This window comes from Centropristis striata, chromosome 4 (assembly GCF_030273125.1).
Source record: "Centropristis striata isolate RG_2023a ecotype Rhode Island chromosome 4, C.striata_1.0, whole genome shotgun sequence".
NCBI classification, from domain to species: Eukaryota; Metazoa; Chordata; class Actinopteri; order Perciformes; family Serranidae; genus Centropristis; species Centropristis striata.
The window spans coordinates 42,312,544-42,332,680 of record NC_081520.1 but is presented as its reverse complement, the minus strand read 5'-3'; the positions used below and the strand labels follow the sequence as shown (position 1 = coordinate 42,332,680).

The 20,137-nt window shown below is 39.5% G+C and overlaps 1 protein-coding gene across 1 annotated transcript; it reads right to left on the bottom strand.

Moving 5' to 3' along the window:
• Positions 1-534: 534 nt before the first annotated feature.
• Positions 535-18,927, bottom strand: si:dkeyp-97b10.3 (NACHT, LRR and PYD domains-containing protein 1a allele 5). Its single transcript, XM_059332172.1, has 14 exons — positions 18,546-18,927; positions 14,100-14,131; positions 10,071-10,103; positions 9,368-9,433; positions 8,993-9,025; positions 8,852-8,887; positions 8,434-8,475; positions 8,290-8,339; positions 6,759-6,811; positions 6,431-6,657; positions 5,887-6,140; positions 2,097-2,225; positions 1,488-1,623; positions 535-641 (listed from the first exon to the last, which is right to left on the bottom strand). The coding sequence occupies exons 1-14, from the start codon at positions 18,593-18,595 to the stop codon at positions 535-537; spliced, it is 1,248 nt and encodes a 415-aa protein (XP_059188155.1). The 5' UTR covers positions 18,596-18,927.
• Between the last annotated feature and the right edge of the window lie 1,210 nt (positions 18,928-20,137).

Sequence of the window (20,137 nt, the reverse complement as noted above, 5' to 3'; positions counted from 1 at the left end):
AAAACCTGAAGTTTTTCTGGAAATTCAACACCTACTAAATAATAGATTTTTCAGCCTCTGTAGCAGATAAAAATTAAATTCAAAAAGTATTTGAGAGCTTATATCCATGGCTTTCATATGAAGTTGAGTTTATTTGTCCAAACCTTCAATAAAGTTTTTTAAAAAAACAACAAACTCAGCAAATGTTACATTTGACTGAATAAAACATCCTATGCATAATACTAATACATGCCCATTAGCAAGATGCTAACATGATATGACCACTGGAAGAACAAGACATAGTTCTCATTAGCCTACTGTAATAAAAAAATAATAATTATAATAATAATAATAACGGCCTCAATGGTAGAGTGATGCAACAGCGCTCCCGGTTTTAATGGTAGAAATGCGGTAATGCTTTCCCGGCGTCAATGGGTTAATAAAGAGGTGAAACTCACCTGCTTCATCCTGCCATCGAGGTCTCTTACAGGCTGTTTCTTCTTCTGACGGGCTGCTGCTCCTCTGTCGGCCTATCAGAGAGATAAGTGATGGGAGTCATTGTAATTTGGAAAAATCAAATCTGAGAAAAAAAATGAGAAAAACAAGAGGCTTACTGTTTGTCCTTTTCCTTGGCGTCTTTTCTATGTTATCCACACAGTCACCTAGTAGAGGAGCAGAGAGAGAAACACAGTGATCAGCAGGAGAAACCAAACTACATGAAGAAAGAGAGCAGTGGACGCTTGTTTAGCAGATAAAAATCAGTGTTTCCTGTCTGATAAACATGAAAAAACATGACTTTTCAAACTGATTACAACCATTTTTAGCAATGTCCTTATTATTTGTAAGAACTTAAATGTTCTGGTAAATATGTGCTATATTTAACTTAGCTACTCAGAATATTGTATACATTCACAGAACTAACAACTATTCATTTTGTCAGATGAAGTCATTCATTGTTGGTATATATTTGGCAAATATTTTTGTTTATCACTGGAGTTTTGTAATTATATAGTGCAGGATGCACAGTGATGGAGTGATGATGAGCTCTGGAAGCTGTTTCTGGTTGTGTAACAACTTGACACAGATATTGTGGAATTCTTTGATCACTGAAATAAACTAAGATAAAATCAATGGAAGTGATCATTCATTATACACGGTCACCCATGAAGTTGGATTAAAATATTTTTTACCTCTTTCCATGAAATGATTGTGACAATGTGATTTATTATTGAGAGATAAAGTGGATATCTTCTCAAAACTTTATTGATCAATCTCTTCCAAACATTTCACAATGAGAATGAAACCGCAATTAACAGATTGTGACTGAAAAAAACAAAACATTTCCAACTTTACGGGCAACCGTGTATAATATGGAACAGTCGACAATCGTCATACATAATAGCAGATTGGCTCCTTCCACCTCAGTGGCAGTTTAAACATTTCCAATCTTGGAACTGTTCCACCTCCAGATCATCATCAACATGTTGAGAGACTAAGTGCAGTGGTACCTTCTCTGATGGTGGCTGACCACACGGTCTCCTCCGTGTTGATCTCTATGAGAGACAGTTTAAAGGGAGGCGCCTGCTCAAAGAAAGCTTCAAAGTAGCCTTTCATCTTCGTCACCGCAAGGGTGAACTTCAAATCCTGCACAGAGACACATAAACATATATTACATTTTCACAATTAAATTCTAAATCCAATGCATATCCTGTATACAGTACAGGCCAAAAGTTTGGACACACACCTTCTCATTCAATGCGTTTTTCTTTATTTTCATGACTATTTACATTGTAGATTCTCACTGAATGCATCAAAACTATGAATGAACACATATGGAATTATGTACTTAACAAAAAAGTGTGAAATAACTGAAAACATGTCTTGTATTTTAGATTCCTCAAAGTAACCACCCTTTGCTTACTAGAATATAAGACATGTTTTCAGTTATTTCACACTTTTTTGTTAAGTACATAATTCCACATGTGTTCATTCATAGTTTTGATGAATCTACAATGTCAATAGTCATGAAAATAAAGGAAACGCATTGAATGAGAAGGTGTGTCCAAACTTTTGGCCTGTACTGTATGATTGTGTTGTGAACGTGAGCGGAGACACACCTGAGGTTTGATGTCTCCCTCCGGCTCGCTCAGCAGACGGTACGTCCCCTCGTCCAGTTTGCTGGTGGTGGGAGGTTTTTCTATTTGGATGTAGCGCTTCTTGTAGCCCCGCACCTGTTTAGCTATATCCTGTTTAATACAAGGACAGCAGGAAGATCAGTGGCATCCTTACAGTGTGATGAGAAGTCTGAACGGTGATTCAATACATTCAACAAAACACTTTTTCCATAGTCGTAGTGGAAAAAAACTGAAGGCGTCTTCTGCTCAAAAAACACAAATTACTACATTTTAAGGAACTGCTACATATACCAGTTACAAAAAATGAAGTATGATCATTCTCCAGTTGCACATGCTCAGACACCACAAACACACTTCCTGAGTGACTTCAGCAGCAGAAAATGACTGAGCATGTTGCCATGTAGCTGTGAGGATTACGTAATGCAGTTACTGTAACCAATGGAAATAAGACAATTCCCAAATACCACTGACATGATTTACCTGGAAATTACTATAACTACATGAGAGGGCGTTTGATAAGGTCATTAATGCAGACAGAGAGACAGTTTTCTCACTTTCATAATGTCCCTCACCAGTCATTATTAAGAGTTAGTCAACTATAAGTATATAGACCTGCACAATACTTCTAGTGTACTGTAAGTTAGTACCACAAATACAATCAAACTTCACATACAGAATATCACATGCTGCTGAAAACTGATTTCTTTCTGAAATATGAAATCAACACAGTTCCTTAAATGGCCACTTGAGGCTGGATCCAAAAGCAAAACCCCGTAGACTCCTATGTTAAAAATCTATCTATCTATCTATCTATCTATCTATCTATCTATCTATCTATCTATCTATCTATCTATCTATCTATCTATCTATCTATCTGTCTGTCTGTCTGTCTGTCTGTCTATCTATCTATCTATCTATCTGTCTATCTATCTATCTATCTATCTATCTATCTGTCTATCTATCTATCTATCTATCTATCTATCTATCTATCTAAACATGTTTACAGCCTGGTACAAAGACAGTTTTCATCTCTAAAGCTAATTTTCCCGTTCATGACAACTGAATGGGGCTGTTTTTTATACAACTCACATTCAAAAACATATTTAGGCTTAAAGTTATTCATAATGAAAGGTGTTGCCGCCTTCAGTCACTTTCTGGCTCACTTTTCACTTTTCTTTAGAAACCTCTGGCTGATATATCAGTGTGTCATATCAACATTAAGATTAATTATGACACTTCATCAGAACTTACATCTCCAACAGATCTGTTGTTATATTAAGCTTATTAATTCTATTAATAAAGGCCACTGGTTCCCAAGCTGGAGGCCGTCAAAGCTTCACAGGGACTCAAGAGGAATCTGGATTTTAAGGGTGTAAAGCTTCATTTAAACCAAGAAAGTAGTGGGTAATATGGTCAAATTCAGAATTTATTCATTTATCCCCAAGGGAAATTTCAGTAATGAGTCCATCTGGTACTTCTGAAGTTGATAAAAAGGTCATGAAAACATCATATCAGAGCTGAAATCATTAACCCCCGACCTCCCAGCATTCTTGTTAATCCGGAAAAAAAACTTAACAAAATAGTTTTACTTTTTTTTTACCCACTGCAGTTACAACTTGCACACACAATTCCCATTTCATTTCCCATTTCAGCGTACTGTTCTAAATGGAATTCATTCATTTACAAAATGTTGCAATAGCAACAAATGTCAAAAAGGGAGAATTATGTGTAGAAGAATGCTGCCTTCCTGATATTAAAGGTCACTTGGCATGCAGATGAGAGGGCACTTCAACATTTCAAAAAACTCTCTTGCAGTTACTGCTAGTGTTGGATTTATTTTATACACTCTCAGTTCTCAATTCTCTTTCTAAAAACTGATCTTACTGGTGATTTGGGTTGATTCATTGGTAGTTTTCCACCTGTTTTAGGTAAAGGTTATATATATATATATATATATATATATATATACGTAGGTTTTCTTCAGGCACACATGTTTATTTTTTACTCGTCTCTCTTCCACCTCATGTGCTCGCTCGTATTAGGTGATTGTTATGAAGTTCTAGACCAAATTTGTTGACCATGTGATGAAACTTCTGCTTTTCAACAATATAGTATAGTTTTTTTTGTTTTTTTTGCATTGCGATATAGTGTATAACCTCATCAGAATAAGTTTCTTGCTTCAGCGTCTTACACAAAACTGGAAATGCTGTGCAGACTCTGTGCAGTTGCAGCATCAAAGCCAATGAATAAAGAAGTGAAAGTTGTCTTTTGTCTGTGATTCTGTTCTATTTTTTCCACACATCATTTCATAGGTAGGGCTTTTTGCTGTAGTTTTACCCAGTAACCAATTGACAGTATTGTAAGTTGTGATTGAGAATTTCAGGGAGACTCAGGTGATGGTTTATGGGTTTTTTGGTCGGTTTTGTTTTCCTTCGGCTCTCACATGTCAAAGGAAAAATTCCTAGAATAAAACAGTAAATATGCCGAGTCACGAGCGGGTTGTCACTTTGACAACCAATGACTTGGCTCATTCTTAAATTTTAAAGTGGATCTTTAACCTTTTTAAATCCACATGAGTAAGGAATGGTAATACGAGAAGCTGGGCATAAGAAGTGCATTTAAAAGCATGTGACATGGCCTGCGGGTACAGTATCCAGTCATATCAGGAGAGAAACGGTGGAAGCAACAAGAAAAAACAAGGTGCTTTTTCACTCATGATACTGGTACTGGTATGAAAAATAGTTTACTCAGACTTGAGTAAAAATTCTTGAGTGAAAGTGGGATTCCACAACTACAGGAGGTTTTGGAGAAATGTCAACACGATTCCAAAAATCACGTCAGTTCGAAAAATGCAAGTAAAGTCCGACAGCAGGGGCGTCCCGGTGGCTCACACTGGTAGAACGTTACCACTAAGGCTGAGTCCTGCTGCGGCGGAGCCGGGTTCAAATCCGGCCTGAGCTCCCTTTGCCACATGTCTTCCCCTCTATCACCCACTTTCTATCTATCACTTTCAATAATATAAAGCAAAAAATGCCAAAAAATAATCTTTAAAGTCCGACACCAGACGAAGGTAGTGATGCTCCACCTGAACCCACCAGGACCCACCAGGACCCACCAGGTCCTGGGTGGGTTAGAGATAATACTGCAGTTTAGATAAGTAGGTCAAAAAGTGACCAGGGCTGAGGATTCAGAAAAGTTTGACATCGGTTCCTGAACAATACTTCATCAATACCAATCTTATAAAATCTATTTTTACAAAACATAATCACACCATTGCATATTGTGGTACAAATCTTTACTTTGATTTTTCAGCTCCTTTGCACATATGTAACACACACACACACACACACACACTATATATTATTATTATTATTATTATTAGCATTATTAAAGTATTGAATTTTGGTACCCGGCCTAAAAAGTGATAAAGCAGTTTTGAAGCAATATTAACTTCATAAGTTACAGAAACATTGTGTGAAAAAGTCCAGCTTCTCACACACACACACACACACACAGCTCCTTGTCTCAGTCCTGATGATTGTCTAACTGTAGTGATAAAGTTGATGATCTGCAGGTCGGGTCAGGTTTGGCTCGTTATCTGGTGAAAAGTAAACTGTCCAAGTGGAACACCTGGTAGAGAATACACAGACGCCTTGTCCTTGCCAGCGGGTGTCCTGGGTTCGAACACGACTCGGAGCCCTTTCCCGACATGTTTTTTTTTTTTATTAAAGTAGGAAAGATATAGATAAATAGATGTAGATAAGAGCCTTACCTTGATGTCCGACGCGCTGTTGGTGGCCAGGTAGACGTGGAAGCTGTAGTTGTTGTGGTCGCTGCCCTGCTGCTTGTAGACCAGGACCACCCCGTGGTGCTCCACAGACTGGCTGGTCTGGATGATGGGACCCACGGGGGACAGGGACGTCACATTCCACTTCACGTGGCTCCCTGAGTGGTCCGCCGTCGGCTCGATGAGCGGACGGTTGTTCTTCATGTGCAGCACGCTGAATGTCATCTCATTGTCTGGATCTGAGTGATGATAACAGGCAAGTAGAGGGTTTTATGTTTCACCTGGAGCCGATTTAAATCATAGATAAAAGATTATGACTATCACTAAAATTAACGGTTTAGTGTAAAGGCCTTCAGATGGGTCATAATTAATCAGGGATGGCACCTTTACCTTGATGCCAATTCAAGACAACCTCCAGGGGACATCTTTGTTGGAAGTGTTTGATGTTCATAACATTGCCTTATGGGCCACAGGAAGTCAAGATCATAATCATGAATTATATATGGAGCAGTCCTGGTGTTATTCTCACCAGAGAGGCAGACGGAGTGAGGGAACTGGATGGAGCGGAGGACGGAGGCGTCCTTATTGACTGTGTCCACGTTAAAGATGGGTCCCGCAAACTTCCAAGAGTCCCGCAGGAACGCACCGAACTTGGACCAGGACAAGACTGAGTACCGAACCAGAACCCGCTCCGATGCTTCAAACACCAGGCCGGTGACCGAACACTCGTATGAGCCCTCTCCCTCCAGCTGCACCCTGAAACACACACACACACACACACACACACACACACACACACTCAGTGATGCTGCAGGTGCAGAGTAATTTAAATGTGCATTATGAGATCAGGTCCTCACTGTAAGCGTCCCTTAGAGATCCTCCTCGGGGTAACCAGCTCATTGCCGTGGCTCTGTCGAACAAACAATTTGTTTATTTGTTTGGATAATTATAAAATCTAGAGATGAGAACACCATTACCCACATCTGTTCCATAAATTAAATTATCTGAATTTGTACTCGAAACAGGCAGAGTTTAAACCAGAAGAGGATGATGGTCCTAACTGGAAGTTGATAATTAGAGCCTGAAATTGATTATGGGTTATTAAGAAGTTGCTAAAAAAAAATTTGAAACCTATTTACAGAACAGACTCAGAACTGAGATTTAGATCAATGTTTTTGATCACAAGAGTATGAGAACTACTTACAGAACAGAACTTTCTCCATAAGGAGTACAGATTTTGACACATTATATTAGTGCTCATACAAAGTACATAATCTGTAGCACAAACTCATTTTTAATGTGATATTTTAGTAAAGGATCAGTAAAGGAGTCTCTTCTCTCCCCTATCTTCCCTGCTTCGCTCCTCTCATCTCGTCTTCTGTCTTATATTTTGAGAGACTCTCTCTGCACTGCTCTCCAAAACTAAAAATCATGGATTTGATCAACTGGTCTCTCAGCGCAACTGACACTATCTTCTGGAGGAGAAGCCTGGGCTCAGGGGTCCTCCTGTCCTGCCGGGACAGGTGGGCTTTCCATGGAGGACATTGAAGACATCTACCTATTCTGAACCATGATTACAGGTCTTTGGCTGATTGGATTAGGCATTGCCCTGGTTTATCAAGGAGTAGAGAAACGGTGACAACTGTCCAAAGCCCCATGAGGCTGCTGAGATGATTGAAGCGGTGGGCAGAGCTGTGACTGTAAACCTCAATATGGATAACATCATGGAGAAGCTGACGGCTTCATGAAGGCAAATGGATCATTTCGGAGACCAGAATGGACAAGGAGAGCAGTCGTGTAAATTGAATACGACCACTCGCCCTAAACGCAAACAATCCCAGTCTGATCCAGTTTATACCAGCTCTGGCCTCAAGGCTGCTACTGGAATCACCAACTCCTCTGGAGGAACCCTGCAGTGAGACGCTCTCCACCTCCTCCCTGACCTCCCACACACACCTGCTGATGGTTGACTCTGTCTGGAACCTGACCAAGGCTGTCTCCATGGCAACCTGCTGTGTTATTACTATGACATTCCTGCGAACTGAGGCTGACTGGGATGCCAGGCGAGGCGACTCACCAGCTCTTACACACACGAACTTCCACATACATACGCACGGACATATATACAGATATGAAATCTCCATCTGAAGTTTATTGTCTGTATGTTTATGTGTATGTACGGACGGGTTAATCGCTAATTCTTCCATCCCTGTCTTCCTGTTCTGTCCAACCCTATTTCCTGTTCAGCGTCTTTGAGTGTCTAGAAAAGCGCTATATAAATTAAATGTATTATTATTATTATTATTATTATTATTAATAAATAAAAGACAGACAAGACATTTAAAATCACTACATTTTGTCAGATCGACAGCTGCTTTCTGAACTCACCTGCTGGATGGCTTTACATTTTTCACAGCAGAATCTGAAGCTCCTTTCATCTGTCAGGAAGTATAAAAAACAAACAAGCTGTCATTTACAGACACTTTCTCCACAAAATTCATTGTGCTGCAACGTCAGTTACAAGCTGTTTACCTTTCCCATTTACAGCCTCTGCTTCAGGTCCTGTGACTGGATCTACAGGATGAAATAATCAAATATTATCATAGTAAAATCATGCTGATGCTTGAGTTAAGAGGAAGACACCCTTGACAAACTTGTCTAATTGTGGGCCACTTTCTGGTGGTGAGCGAGGGTGGAGCACGCTCAGCTCCAAAAACAGACAGCAGAGTCCGACATTCTGTGGCGTAATTATGTAGTATGGCTGCCATTAAGGTGCGGTTGAAGATATAATCAGCTGAGTTATTACCACTAAAACCATGGTTACTATGACAACAAGCTGACATGGCCATCTGGATGTAAACAACAAACAAGACAAGTTTTAAAAAGCAGATTTAGAGTTTCTTAGTCTGACAAGTATTGATGTTGTGTAGTTTTTTATGAAGTGTCGCACCATTTCTAGACTCGTCTGCTCCGGCCTCTTCATGCTCTGCAGAGAACATGAAGGAGAGAGTTAAACACTCATCTTATATCTGGTTAAATCCTTCAACAGCAAAGATTTTCCAGGATGGATAAGAAGGTTGGTGGTTCTTACCTTCCTCTCCTCCATCCTTCTCAGCAAGGCCTTCTGCCGAGAGAAAGGAGTGTGAGTAACTAAATATTAAAGGAATAGTTTCTCTGCTTGCTGAGATGGATGAGAAAACCAACACAAGTTATGTCTTTACTAAAAATATGAAGCTACCACCAGCAGCCAGATCCTTCAGTTTGGGACATGGATTGGAAACAGCTAGCCTGGGTCTATTTTTATATGCCAAGCTAAGCTAACCATTATCAAACTATAGTTTTGTATCATACAAACATTAAAGCAGTAACAATCTTCTCATCTACTTCTCTGCAAGAGATCGAATAATATCATAAAATGTGCCACTATTCTTTAAATGTATGATCTGTGAAACAGTGTTTCTCTCACCAGAATCCTCATCCTCTTCTTCATCGTCCTCCTCTGAGCTCTCCTCAGTGGATGTTCCTGCGTTCTCTGTGCGATAAATCAATATGTAAGGGATAAGGATGCAGAGTGAAGCGATGCTTTAGTACCAAGTCCATGCTATAGATCTGAAAATCTGATGGATCCTATTTTTTCTACAGTATGTACAATTCTTCCAGACCTGACGGGGCAGCAGGAAGTGTGTTGTACTAGTCTGTCGTTTAATGCCAAATAAATACTGGAGACAAGTCTAACTGCAGTAATAAGGCTGCATTAACAACTAAATTATCTTAAAATCGCAAATGTTTTGGTTTTGCACCGTGGTATGTGTATCCAATGAGTAAGGGATTCATGCCACAAAGTTTAAATGTTTAAAAAAATACTGAGTAATTACATGGCTGCTCATGAAGTTGGAATTAAATCTTTTTTAACCTCTCTTCCTTACTACGCAATGTCTTCCAAACATTTCACAATGAAAATGAAACTACAATTAACAGGATTGTGGCTGAAATAAACTAAAATTTTCCAACTTTATGGGCAACCGTGTATAATATGGAACATCGACAAGCGTCATAAATAATAGCAGATTGGCTCCTACCACCTCAGTGACAGTTCAAACATTTCCAATGTAAATGAAAAAGGGGATTTAAATGTGAAATGATTAAACTGGTGTGATATTTGTTCTTACCTGAACTGCTGCTGTCACTTTCTGTCTGGTTTTCTGAAACAAATTAGTAATTGTTTTGAGGTTAGAAGTCACGCAATGATCTCAAATGTGAAGACAAATTATTATATCATTGTAAATTCCCATCCTATTAGTCATTAGTGGTGCTATCACCATCCCCATTTCTGTGGTTATTATATTGCCCTGCAGTAAATGTATGACCAACTATAGTCTGTAGGTTTATGCTAAAAAATAAATCAATTAAAAGTTCTTCTACCTTGTGCTATTTTAATCTGAACAGGAAACATAACTGCAGTCAAAACAGAAACTAAAAGCCTCCAATAATATATGAAGCTAGTATCTGTCACTAGTAATTTTCTGCCAACTAATCTGTTTCTGTTTCGGGGGGAAATGTGTGTTATAAATATTCTTCTTCTTTACTTTCTCCCACATCAAAGCCCATTCAGTGCAGAGACACAGCCACAGGTACAGTAAAATAAGGAAATAATAACAGATAGCCTTGTATAGTTTGAAAAGTCAGAAAAAGAGTCCAAGTACAGAGTTGTACCTTTTGTCACTGGGACTCTTCCATAAGAGGTGCCGCCCCAGAGAGGGACCTCGACTTTTACTTCTGCGTTTGTGTGTTTTTATCCCTATTACTCATCAGAAAAAGCCCTCAGCATGTCTGACTTACACCACCAGCGTTCTACATATCTCTCATTTCTTAGCAGCTGAACTGTGGCTCCCTGTGAAGAAGCCTGTGGTAAGTGCCATGCATTAACATTCTGGCACATTTGTGCGACGGGTCCAGAGGAGCTGCTGCTCCTCTCTCCTCCCAGCAGCAGTGGAGGTCCGTGGGCCGGGCCATCTGGCTGCATGCCTGGCCGGCTAATGGACGAGCCCATCCTCTCTGGCCCACAGAGTTTTATCTTAGACTAACAAGCAGATGCTGCCATCACTGCTCCATTCGCAGCACCTCCCTCATCAATCTCTCCTTCCTCTCTGCTCGATCTGTCTGCTTCACCTCCCTCTGCTCTCTCCCTCCTCCATCCCTCTCTCCTCGTCCTCATATGCCTCCTATGGCCAATCTCTTTCTCTTTCTCTGCTGCTGCCTCATCTGAGCCAGCAGGCATCCCTCTTCAGTCTGGCATGGCCGCTTCCCTTCATCAGACTGACAAACAAGGTGGAGATAAAACACCCGCACACACACACACATGCATGTGGAAACACAAACACACACATACTTGTTTACAGCTCTAAGGGTTTGATAGTTTCATGGGTCTTGGCTGCCATCTGCTGGTCTAAAGCAGTAGTTCTCAACCTTTTTGAGTCGCGACCCCCAATTTAACATGCATGTTGTCCACGACCCCCACTCACTGAACACAATCTCACACGCACAGTTCAGATCACCCAAAAAAGACACAAAATGACCAAAAAAAGGACACAAAATGACCAAAAATAGAGACAAATTGACCACAAAATGATCAAAAAAGACACAAAATGACCACAAAATGATCAAAACAAGACACAAAATGACCAAAAAGACACAAAATGATCAAAAAAGACACAAAATGATCAAAAAAGACACAAAATGACAAAAAAAGACACAAAATGACAAAAAAGGAAACAAAATGACCAAAAAAGACACAAATTGACCACAAAATGATCAAAAAAAGACACAAAATGACCAAAAAAGACACAAAATGACAAAAAAAAACAACACAAAATGACCAAAAAAAGACATTAAATGACCAAAAAGACTAAAACACATTAACACATGAACACTTTAACACAGTGGAGACAGAGCTGACTTGCAAAATGATTTGGCGACCCCCAGAAATCATCTCGCAACCTCAATAGGGGTCCCGACCCCAAGGTTGAGAATAGCTGGTCTAAAGAAAGAGCTAAAACAATGACTGGACGTGTGGTGAACAGCAGTGGCTCTTAACCTTTGTGTGGATTATGTCTAGGGGGGTGATTCATTTTAATTTGGACTCTGGCTTCCAATGATTATAAAAATAACACGATCCGAGATTAAAAATAAATAAAAAAACACTTATTGTGCCGCATTTCATTTCACAATGAAGCTTTCTTTTTTTTTCTTCTGTTATAGATCCATATTTCTTTTACAGTGGTGCAATTATCACTGAGTGTAGTACATTGAATATAGTTTACCAAAATGTGAATATGTTTAGTTTATGTTTTCAGTAGGTTGTGACAGTGAAATACAACATTTTTTTATCTCATTTATTTTGGTCTACTTTGTTTTTATCTATTATCTTTATATATTGAATATTATGTTCAATAGTTTTCAGTAGGTGTTCAAAGTGCACTAAAGTTACAACACGGTTGATCTTATCTATTTTTACTTATTATCTATTTAAATGTATATTTATATATATTATTCATACATATTAAACTGTATTTGTTTTTCAGAGTTTTTACTGTTAAAAGGACACATTTTAAAAAGTTCAATAAATACACTGTGTTAAATCATCAGGATCTCAATATTGACCAAAAATAATCGTGATTATGATTTTTGCCAAAATCGAGCAGTCCTGGTGCTTTTTTACAACTAAACAAAGACAAAACAGAAATACTCATCTTTGGTGCACAGGCTCACAGACAGAAAATTGCAGCACATCTCAACTCTCTCTCTCTCTCAACAGCAAAACTGAAGCAAGGAATCTGGGTGTAATTATCGACAGCAATCTAAATTTCAGAAGTCATATCAACCACATCACCAGATTATCTTTCTATCATCTCAAAAATATCTCTAAATTGAGAGGCTTTCTGTCAAAATCCGACTCAGAAAAATTAATCCACGCATTTATAACAAGTAGATTAGATTACTGTAATGGTTTATTCACTGGAATCTCCAAATCAAGTATTCATAGGTTACAACTAATTCAAAATGCAGCTGCGCGTATTCTCACTGGCACCAAGAAACATCAACACATCACACCCGTTCTTAAATCTTTGCACTGGTTACCCGTTAGAACAAGAATCGATTTTAAAATACTGCCAAATACATGCCGCATCAGTAGTTATAAACTGTTATAAAAACAGATTAAAACCTATCTTTTTTCAACAGCATTCGGTTGAACTGTGTGTGTGTGTGTGTGTGTGGTTGTGGGAGTGGGTGCACATGTGTGAGGAAGTAAGTGTGTATGTGGTGAATATGGCAGAGCTTGTCTACCTGCACTCTTCAATTAATTTGTAATTGATTTTTTCTAATTGTTTGTTTTTGTTTGTTTTCTGTTGTTTTGTTTTGTTTTTTAACTGTAATTATGTATATCCATTGTGAAGCACATTGAGTCTGCCTTGTGCATGAAATGCGCTCTATAAATAAAGTTGAACTGAATTGAATTGGTCAATGTTATTATAAAAATCAGTGTCTCTACTATCTGTTCTATTTATAACGACGTGGCCAGCCATCAACAGCACCAGAGTCTCCATTTACCTCCATTTAACTTACAGAAAAACACACAGTGTGGTATGAAAGTGTTACTTTACTTATCGTGGATCTGTAATCTGTATTGGTAGTTCTTTGAGTTGGTGTATTGTAATCGTTATTAGGAGGCAGTATTTATTATCTAATTTAAGTACTTTCTGATGCCGGAAAAGGTAAAAAAACAACAACTATGTGGTAACTCAAAGGCCAAAAAGCAAATGTATCTGAAAAAGTAAATGTTTGTGTACTGTGGTGCAGTATTACAAAGACAGAAAAAACACAGATCATATTCTAAGTGCATACATGGTGCTGCCCTTTAAGGAAAATGATATTCAAATCAGGGCGGCACAACAGTGAAATGAGAGAAAGGTGGGAAGGGAAAAAGGAAGGGAGGAAAACAAAAGTAGTAAGGAATAATAGATGGAGGTTGCATGCCTTTTAAATATTAAAACCAGGAGGCAGAGCAGAGAAACAACACAATCACTGTAAGAAAACAACAACACAGACAGCCGGAGCATTCCCGGTGAGCTCTGTGAGAGAATGAAATGAGAAAGAGCAGAGAGAGGAGAGGAGAGGAATGAGAATGTGTTGATGTTTACCTTTGTTTTCTAGAGCAGGGATATCTCCGTCTCTGAGGGCAGAGGAGAAAATATTCAGACAACTTTACATCACACTCAGGTCACGGACGTCTGGGAGGTGTGATGACAAATCAACATGGTCTCACAGAAATCCGTGAAATAGCCACGGATTTCTCTTAACTCAAAATCCGTGGAATAGCCACGGAATCGCTCAAATTTCCGTGAAACTGACACGGATTTCGCTACAATGCAAGTTAATGACAGTCATATCCCGTGGCTATTCCAACATACAAAGTGATTATGTACATTCACTGAGTGAATATTTAGAAAATAAAACATATATTTCTCGCTAGAAATGTGATCAAAATCCATTTTTATGCAGAAACTAAGTCAAAATATTAATTTTTTCACTAAAAATGAGAGAACTGTCCGCCATGTTTTTTGTTCTGACCGCCGGGACCTTGAAAGTCACGTGACTTGGAACAAACCAATAGCCACGGGATATGATTGTCATTACCTTGCATTGTAGCGAAATCCGTGTCAGTTTCACGGAAATTTGAGCGATTCCGTGGCTATTCCACGGATTTCTGTGAGACCAGGTTCTGACAAATACAGGAGGACTCAGAGGTTTATGGGTGGTTGACGTGAACTCAAATTCAAAGTGAAAAAAAGAATAATTCAAAAATATATGTCAAATGACATACAATTATATTCCCTTATATGTGAATAATTCAAAACTGAATGTGTCCATTTCTAATTCTTCATATATTTAGCATATTATTAACTTTTTGGTGTGGTAGTCCTAAAATGTGTCCACCGGTGCAACAAAATAAAGAAAGTCATTATTTAATTCAGAGAATGGAGAATTGGACAGATAAGATAGATAAGCCCAAGGCATATTAGTTATGAATATTTTTATCAATTTACATTATTTTCAATGATCAATCAATGTAAATTGATAAAAATATTCAGATCAATACTTAAACTGTGTTGTACCAAAGGACTACCTTAAGACGACCAGTTCCAACACTGCACGGAAATATTAGTAATATTATGAAAACATTTGAGCCAGAAGTGATCTTGTGTCCAGAGATTCTTCTGTCCTTCCTGATTCTGGGAGGACCCCTCTCAGTAATGGGGTGGTCACATTAATGCCTGTTTTATATCGACATCATGGCGTTTTGCTCCAGGAGGACACCAGTCATAATGTGTCATAATAACTCTACATAGGGACCTTAACACTTATATCCTCTAGATTCATTAATAGTCAGGCAGCTTAGCTAAATAAAGGGGACATAGACAATAAAGCACCACATTTTTTCCACGTGCTCTCTATCACCATAGGTTTCAATTTTTGGTAGGAGCCACTTCATCAAGATGGCCGATCCGAGATGGCACCCATATAAAGTAAAGTAAAGGAATCATTTAAAGCTGTTGAGAATATCACTAGATGATTATTTGATCAAATAGATATGTTCATTTTCACCCAGACTGGTAGGCAACTCGCTTCAAGTGCTGCAGCAGAGAATCCTGAGCTGAAAATGTTTGGAATCTAATAATTATGTAAATACATGGCCAAAATGAACATATCTATTTGATCATCTAGTGATATTCTCAGTAGCTTTAAATTATTCTTTGACCCAGAAAATGTAGATTTTGACACTAAGATTTACCTTCTTAGTGGCTTAGAAGATATACTGGTTCTCATAGATTCTATATGGCTGCCATCTCCAATCTGCCATCTTGATGAAGTGGCTCCTACCAAAAATTGAAACCTATAGTGATAGAGAGAATGTGGAAAAAATGTGGTGCTTTTGTCCGACGTGTCCCCTTTCTTCCCAAATCTGGTCCTAAGCCGCCGGACTATAAGTAAACACTCGTATGACATGCATTCAAGTATTTTAATGTATTTAGATTAATTTTTCATTAAATTACAGTTGTTTTAAGATAAGTAATGCTACCTAGGACAGTTGCACCGGTGGACAAATGTCATGTTGAAAACAGAATATTTGCATAGTTGAAGAACGACACTCATTGTTTGCAGATGGATTAGATGTAGAAGAATTAACTGCATATTAAAACATTAATTTTATTGAAATATTATCAAATTTTAGTCATATTTGTCACTGGGAACACAAAAATTGAGCGTCACGTTAACCACCCGTATACAGTCTATGGTAGAAAGTGAGCATGGAGCAGCTGCAGCCTGTTGTCAGACACCACTTCTGCTTTTGATGAGGAACACATGCTGCCCAATACAAAAACAGGAAGTGTGTGTCTGCATCTAACTTTCTCACACTGCTGACAGCAGCTCATCCTGTCACTGATAGATTCACCTTCACCCACTCCCACTCTGACACACTTTCACTGCAGGTGGTGATGGTGCAGGAAGCCAGCCATGGAAAGATACTGCTGGTCCTTTAGCTAGCAGACTAAACTGGTTTTTATGTCATCATAACACACACACAGGCAGGGCGGATGATTCATAATCAACTTAATCGTTTATTTACATTCTGTGGCATCATAATGTGATCATATCACAACTCATCTAACTCATTGATGCCATGCATATTCGCAATTTATCAATATGATATTGAAATTGTGATATATTGATATCATAATAAGGCAAGTGTTGTCTTTTCCTGGTTTTAGATGTTTCTATTTGTTGCTTTTGCATGAAAAACATTAATATCAACAACATGACATAACAGCCAGCCCTGCACAGCGTACACTAGCACCAGTTCCTCCTGATTTGTGTTCAACTATTCAGGAATGTCGACTATCAAACATGTAATAAACATGTTCAATGGTTCAGATGTTGTGTCTGCAGACGACTGGAGCAACCTGTTGACACATTCTGAGCCTCAACAAGAGGCAACACGTCTGAGATCCGTCAGGAGGGAAAGAAGGAGAGCCAACCCCACTAGAAGAACGAGTTCACCACCAGCATGTGTGGATAAGTAGGTCACATCCCGCCCTGCATCTTTTCCTGCTTCACTCCCTCAGTTCAACCAGGCGATCAAAAGCAAAATGATGTATCAGGAAATGAAGATTATTACGCCTGTGTTCTTTTATTTAGCATCTGTTAATCCTGATAAGGCACGGTGGTTTCCTTTGTTTTCACACATCTGTCCAGGAAACTTCTCCTCTTCTCCTCTTCAAGGTCACCTCGCTCTCTCTGCCAGAAAGCTGCACCATAACAATACCTCGGCCTGGTGGTGGCATTATAATCAACTCTTCCTTAGAGCAAAGTTTGCCTTCCTCACTCAAATGTTTTCAGACAATAAATAACCTCCCTGCATGCGTTCTCACACTTTCTCTGCTCTCACTTGTTCTGTCTTCCTCCCACAAACAGAAGAAGCTGATAACAGAAAGTCTGTGAGGGTGTTGGTCTGAATCTGGCTCAGAGATAAAAGCCACAAACTTTACATGCTTCCTCCATCTTTTCATAAACACAATGAAGAGTGAAGACATGTGTGTGGAGATAAACAACCGTCGGTTACCCCGCATCTCCAACACCAAAATACACAATAAAAACCGTTGATATTTGCAGCTTTCAAACAGTAATATTACACCTCGCTGGTTTCACTATGATGTGGGCCATAAACATAAACACAAAGTGTTGTCTTGCCACTAGTCCTCAAATAAAGTTCCCTTTCAAATAAACTGCGTATGTGGCTCTCATGGGCAATTAATTCTAATTCACTAAATATTTTAAAGGCTGTTGTACACTGTTTATAAAGCCCAGTGTGGTGTAGTTCATTCAGGGTTTTTCCAGCTCTGCAGCAGATAAACGACACCTGGCAACCACAGAGCAGCAACCCCAGAGGACCATGAGTCATCACCTCACCTGTCTGTGGTTTGACAGTACAAAACACAGGAAATATTGTATAACTTCAATATACTGGTATGAATTCTGTTCTGATAAAAAGACAACTATTTTAAATAGCACTGCATGTTAGTAAAACATGTTTGTGACAAATGACACATGGTTTTTGTTATAGCATCATCAACCATAATTAAAAACTGCAAGTTAAATGTGAGTGCTTGCTCCACTCACAGTAACACATGACAGATGGTTATTTTTTACTCCCATAATATTACTATGCATTGTTTTAATAACTTAACCTAACTTAAGTATATAACTTTGACTTATTGCTTTATAATGCATTATTTTTTAATCTCCACAGACAGCATGATGTGACTGTTGTTGTGAGTCATCACAATGTAACAACACAGCAGCAAAGAGGTTCCTACTTCCTCTCACCATCAACTATACGTTTTAATAATGAGGAAGCAATGATAGTAGATGTGTTTCTTGATTAAACACACGAGACAAGAACAAAAGACAACACTTCCTGTGTTGGGGAGACGCGATTTCTAGCGCCGCATCTTCTGCAGACATCATGTTGTCTCTGGACCCGCTGAGACCCGGAAAAAAACAACAAAAACAACAGCAAGTCTTACCCGTCCTCCAGGTGACAAGCGGCTCCGCAGCTCTCCATCTCCGCCACCATCCTCTGTCTGAAGCCGGACCTCCGTTATACTTTCTCTTGTTTCACGGCTGCGCGTTGCGCGTAAAGCACCTGAAGGCCGATGATCTGATCCTCTGCGGCTCGTTAAAGCGCTAGGCACTCATTGGCGCTGTTGCGGTCCTCGGTGCCCTCGTGGTTCCACTAATCCGTCACATCACTTGTCCCTGTGGCTGCAGCATCCCTTCTTTAGTAAACATCTGGATTTGGGCGCGTTTCCTTAAACCCAAAAGAAGAGAAGAAGAGTGGTGTTGCAGCGCAGATGTGGATGTTTTGTTTCCTCTCTCTTCTTGTTTGCAGGAAACAATGTAACAACACAGATCTTCACATCATGCTGCTCGTCACTGCGCAGGTCCCAGCAGCAGGCTCAGCTTCTGGATCAGCGTGCACTGCGCAGTTACAGCGCAGCGCAGGGACGCGCACAAATAAACACGTAGGCGGGGATGCAGCAGCATCCCGCCTTTAACGAGGGTTATAAAGCCATGTTGATCATTTACAGACACTTTCTGTTTCATATATCAGAGTTAAGATTAAACAGGAGGTCGAGCAGATAAGAGATGTTTGCTGTTACACTTAATACAAGAATAAACTCTGTTTGTCTGGAGCTGCTTTTGTTTGTGGAATGGTGAAACAATAAGTCCACCATGCATTATCACTCTGTTACATTGTTTCACACACCAAAAGTGTATCTTTAATTAGAAGCTACTATCAAATAAAGTTCAGAGAAACTAGGAAGAGAGTTGGAGAATAACAAGCAGAAAACGGTTATTTTGTTCTTCCTGCTGTCAAAGATAGAGGAATGCATTCTAGATATATTTGTTAGTTGCACATTTTCTCCCACTCATAAAGAAGGAGCAGCCAGCACTTGCACACAATGCAACTAGGTCACTTTGAGCGGGAAAACATGCAGTCAGACTGTAACAGCTGCATTACCCAGAAGACACCAGCAGATGTCACATCAGACAACAAAACTATTGAACTCAACCTCTCAAAATATCCTGCAACCGGAAGACACATTCAGAGTAGACTCATGTATCTGACACGATGACGGAACAGAGTGTCAACACAGAATAAATCTGAAATGAAAGGAATCAAAATGTCCATCAGACAGAGAAAGAAAAGCAGTGAGAGCTCTCTGAGTGTGTGAGGCGTCCAGTGGGAGGGATGAGTGAAGGATCAAGGGCTTTCCTATTGATTTCTCACTCATTGATCTTTTCCTTTTCTCCTTTCACCATCCGCCCGTCCAACTCCTACAAATGGATGTGTAGAGAGAGAGAGAGAGAGAGAGAGAGAGAGAGAGAGAGAGAGATGCTGCAGACTAACAGGGACATTATCCAGGTCTCAGTCTAAAGGGAGAGATCAGCTCCTCGGTGCAAGAAGAGACCGCACCACATCAGACCTGGTGGAGAGACGATACCCCCAGAACCAGAAATTAGAGGAGATAAACCAGAGAATTGGCGGAGAGGGGAAGAAGAGAAGAGGACAGGGAAGGTCAGGAGGAGAGAAGATGTTGGAGAGAGAGGAGAG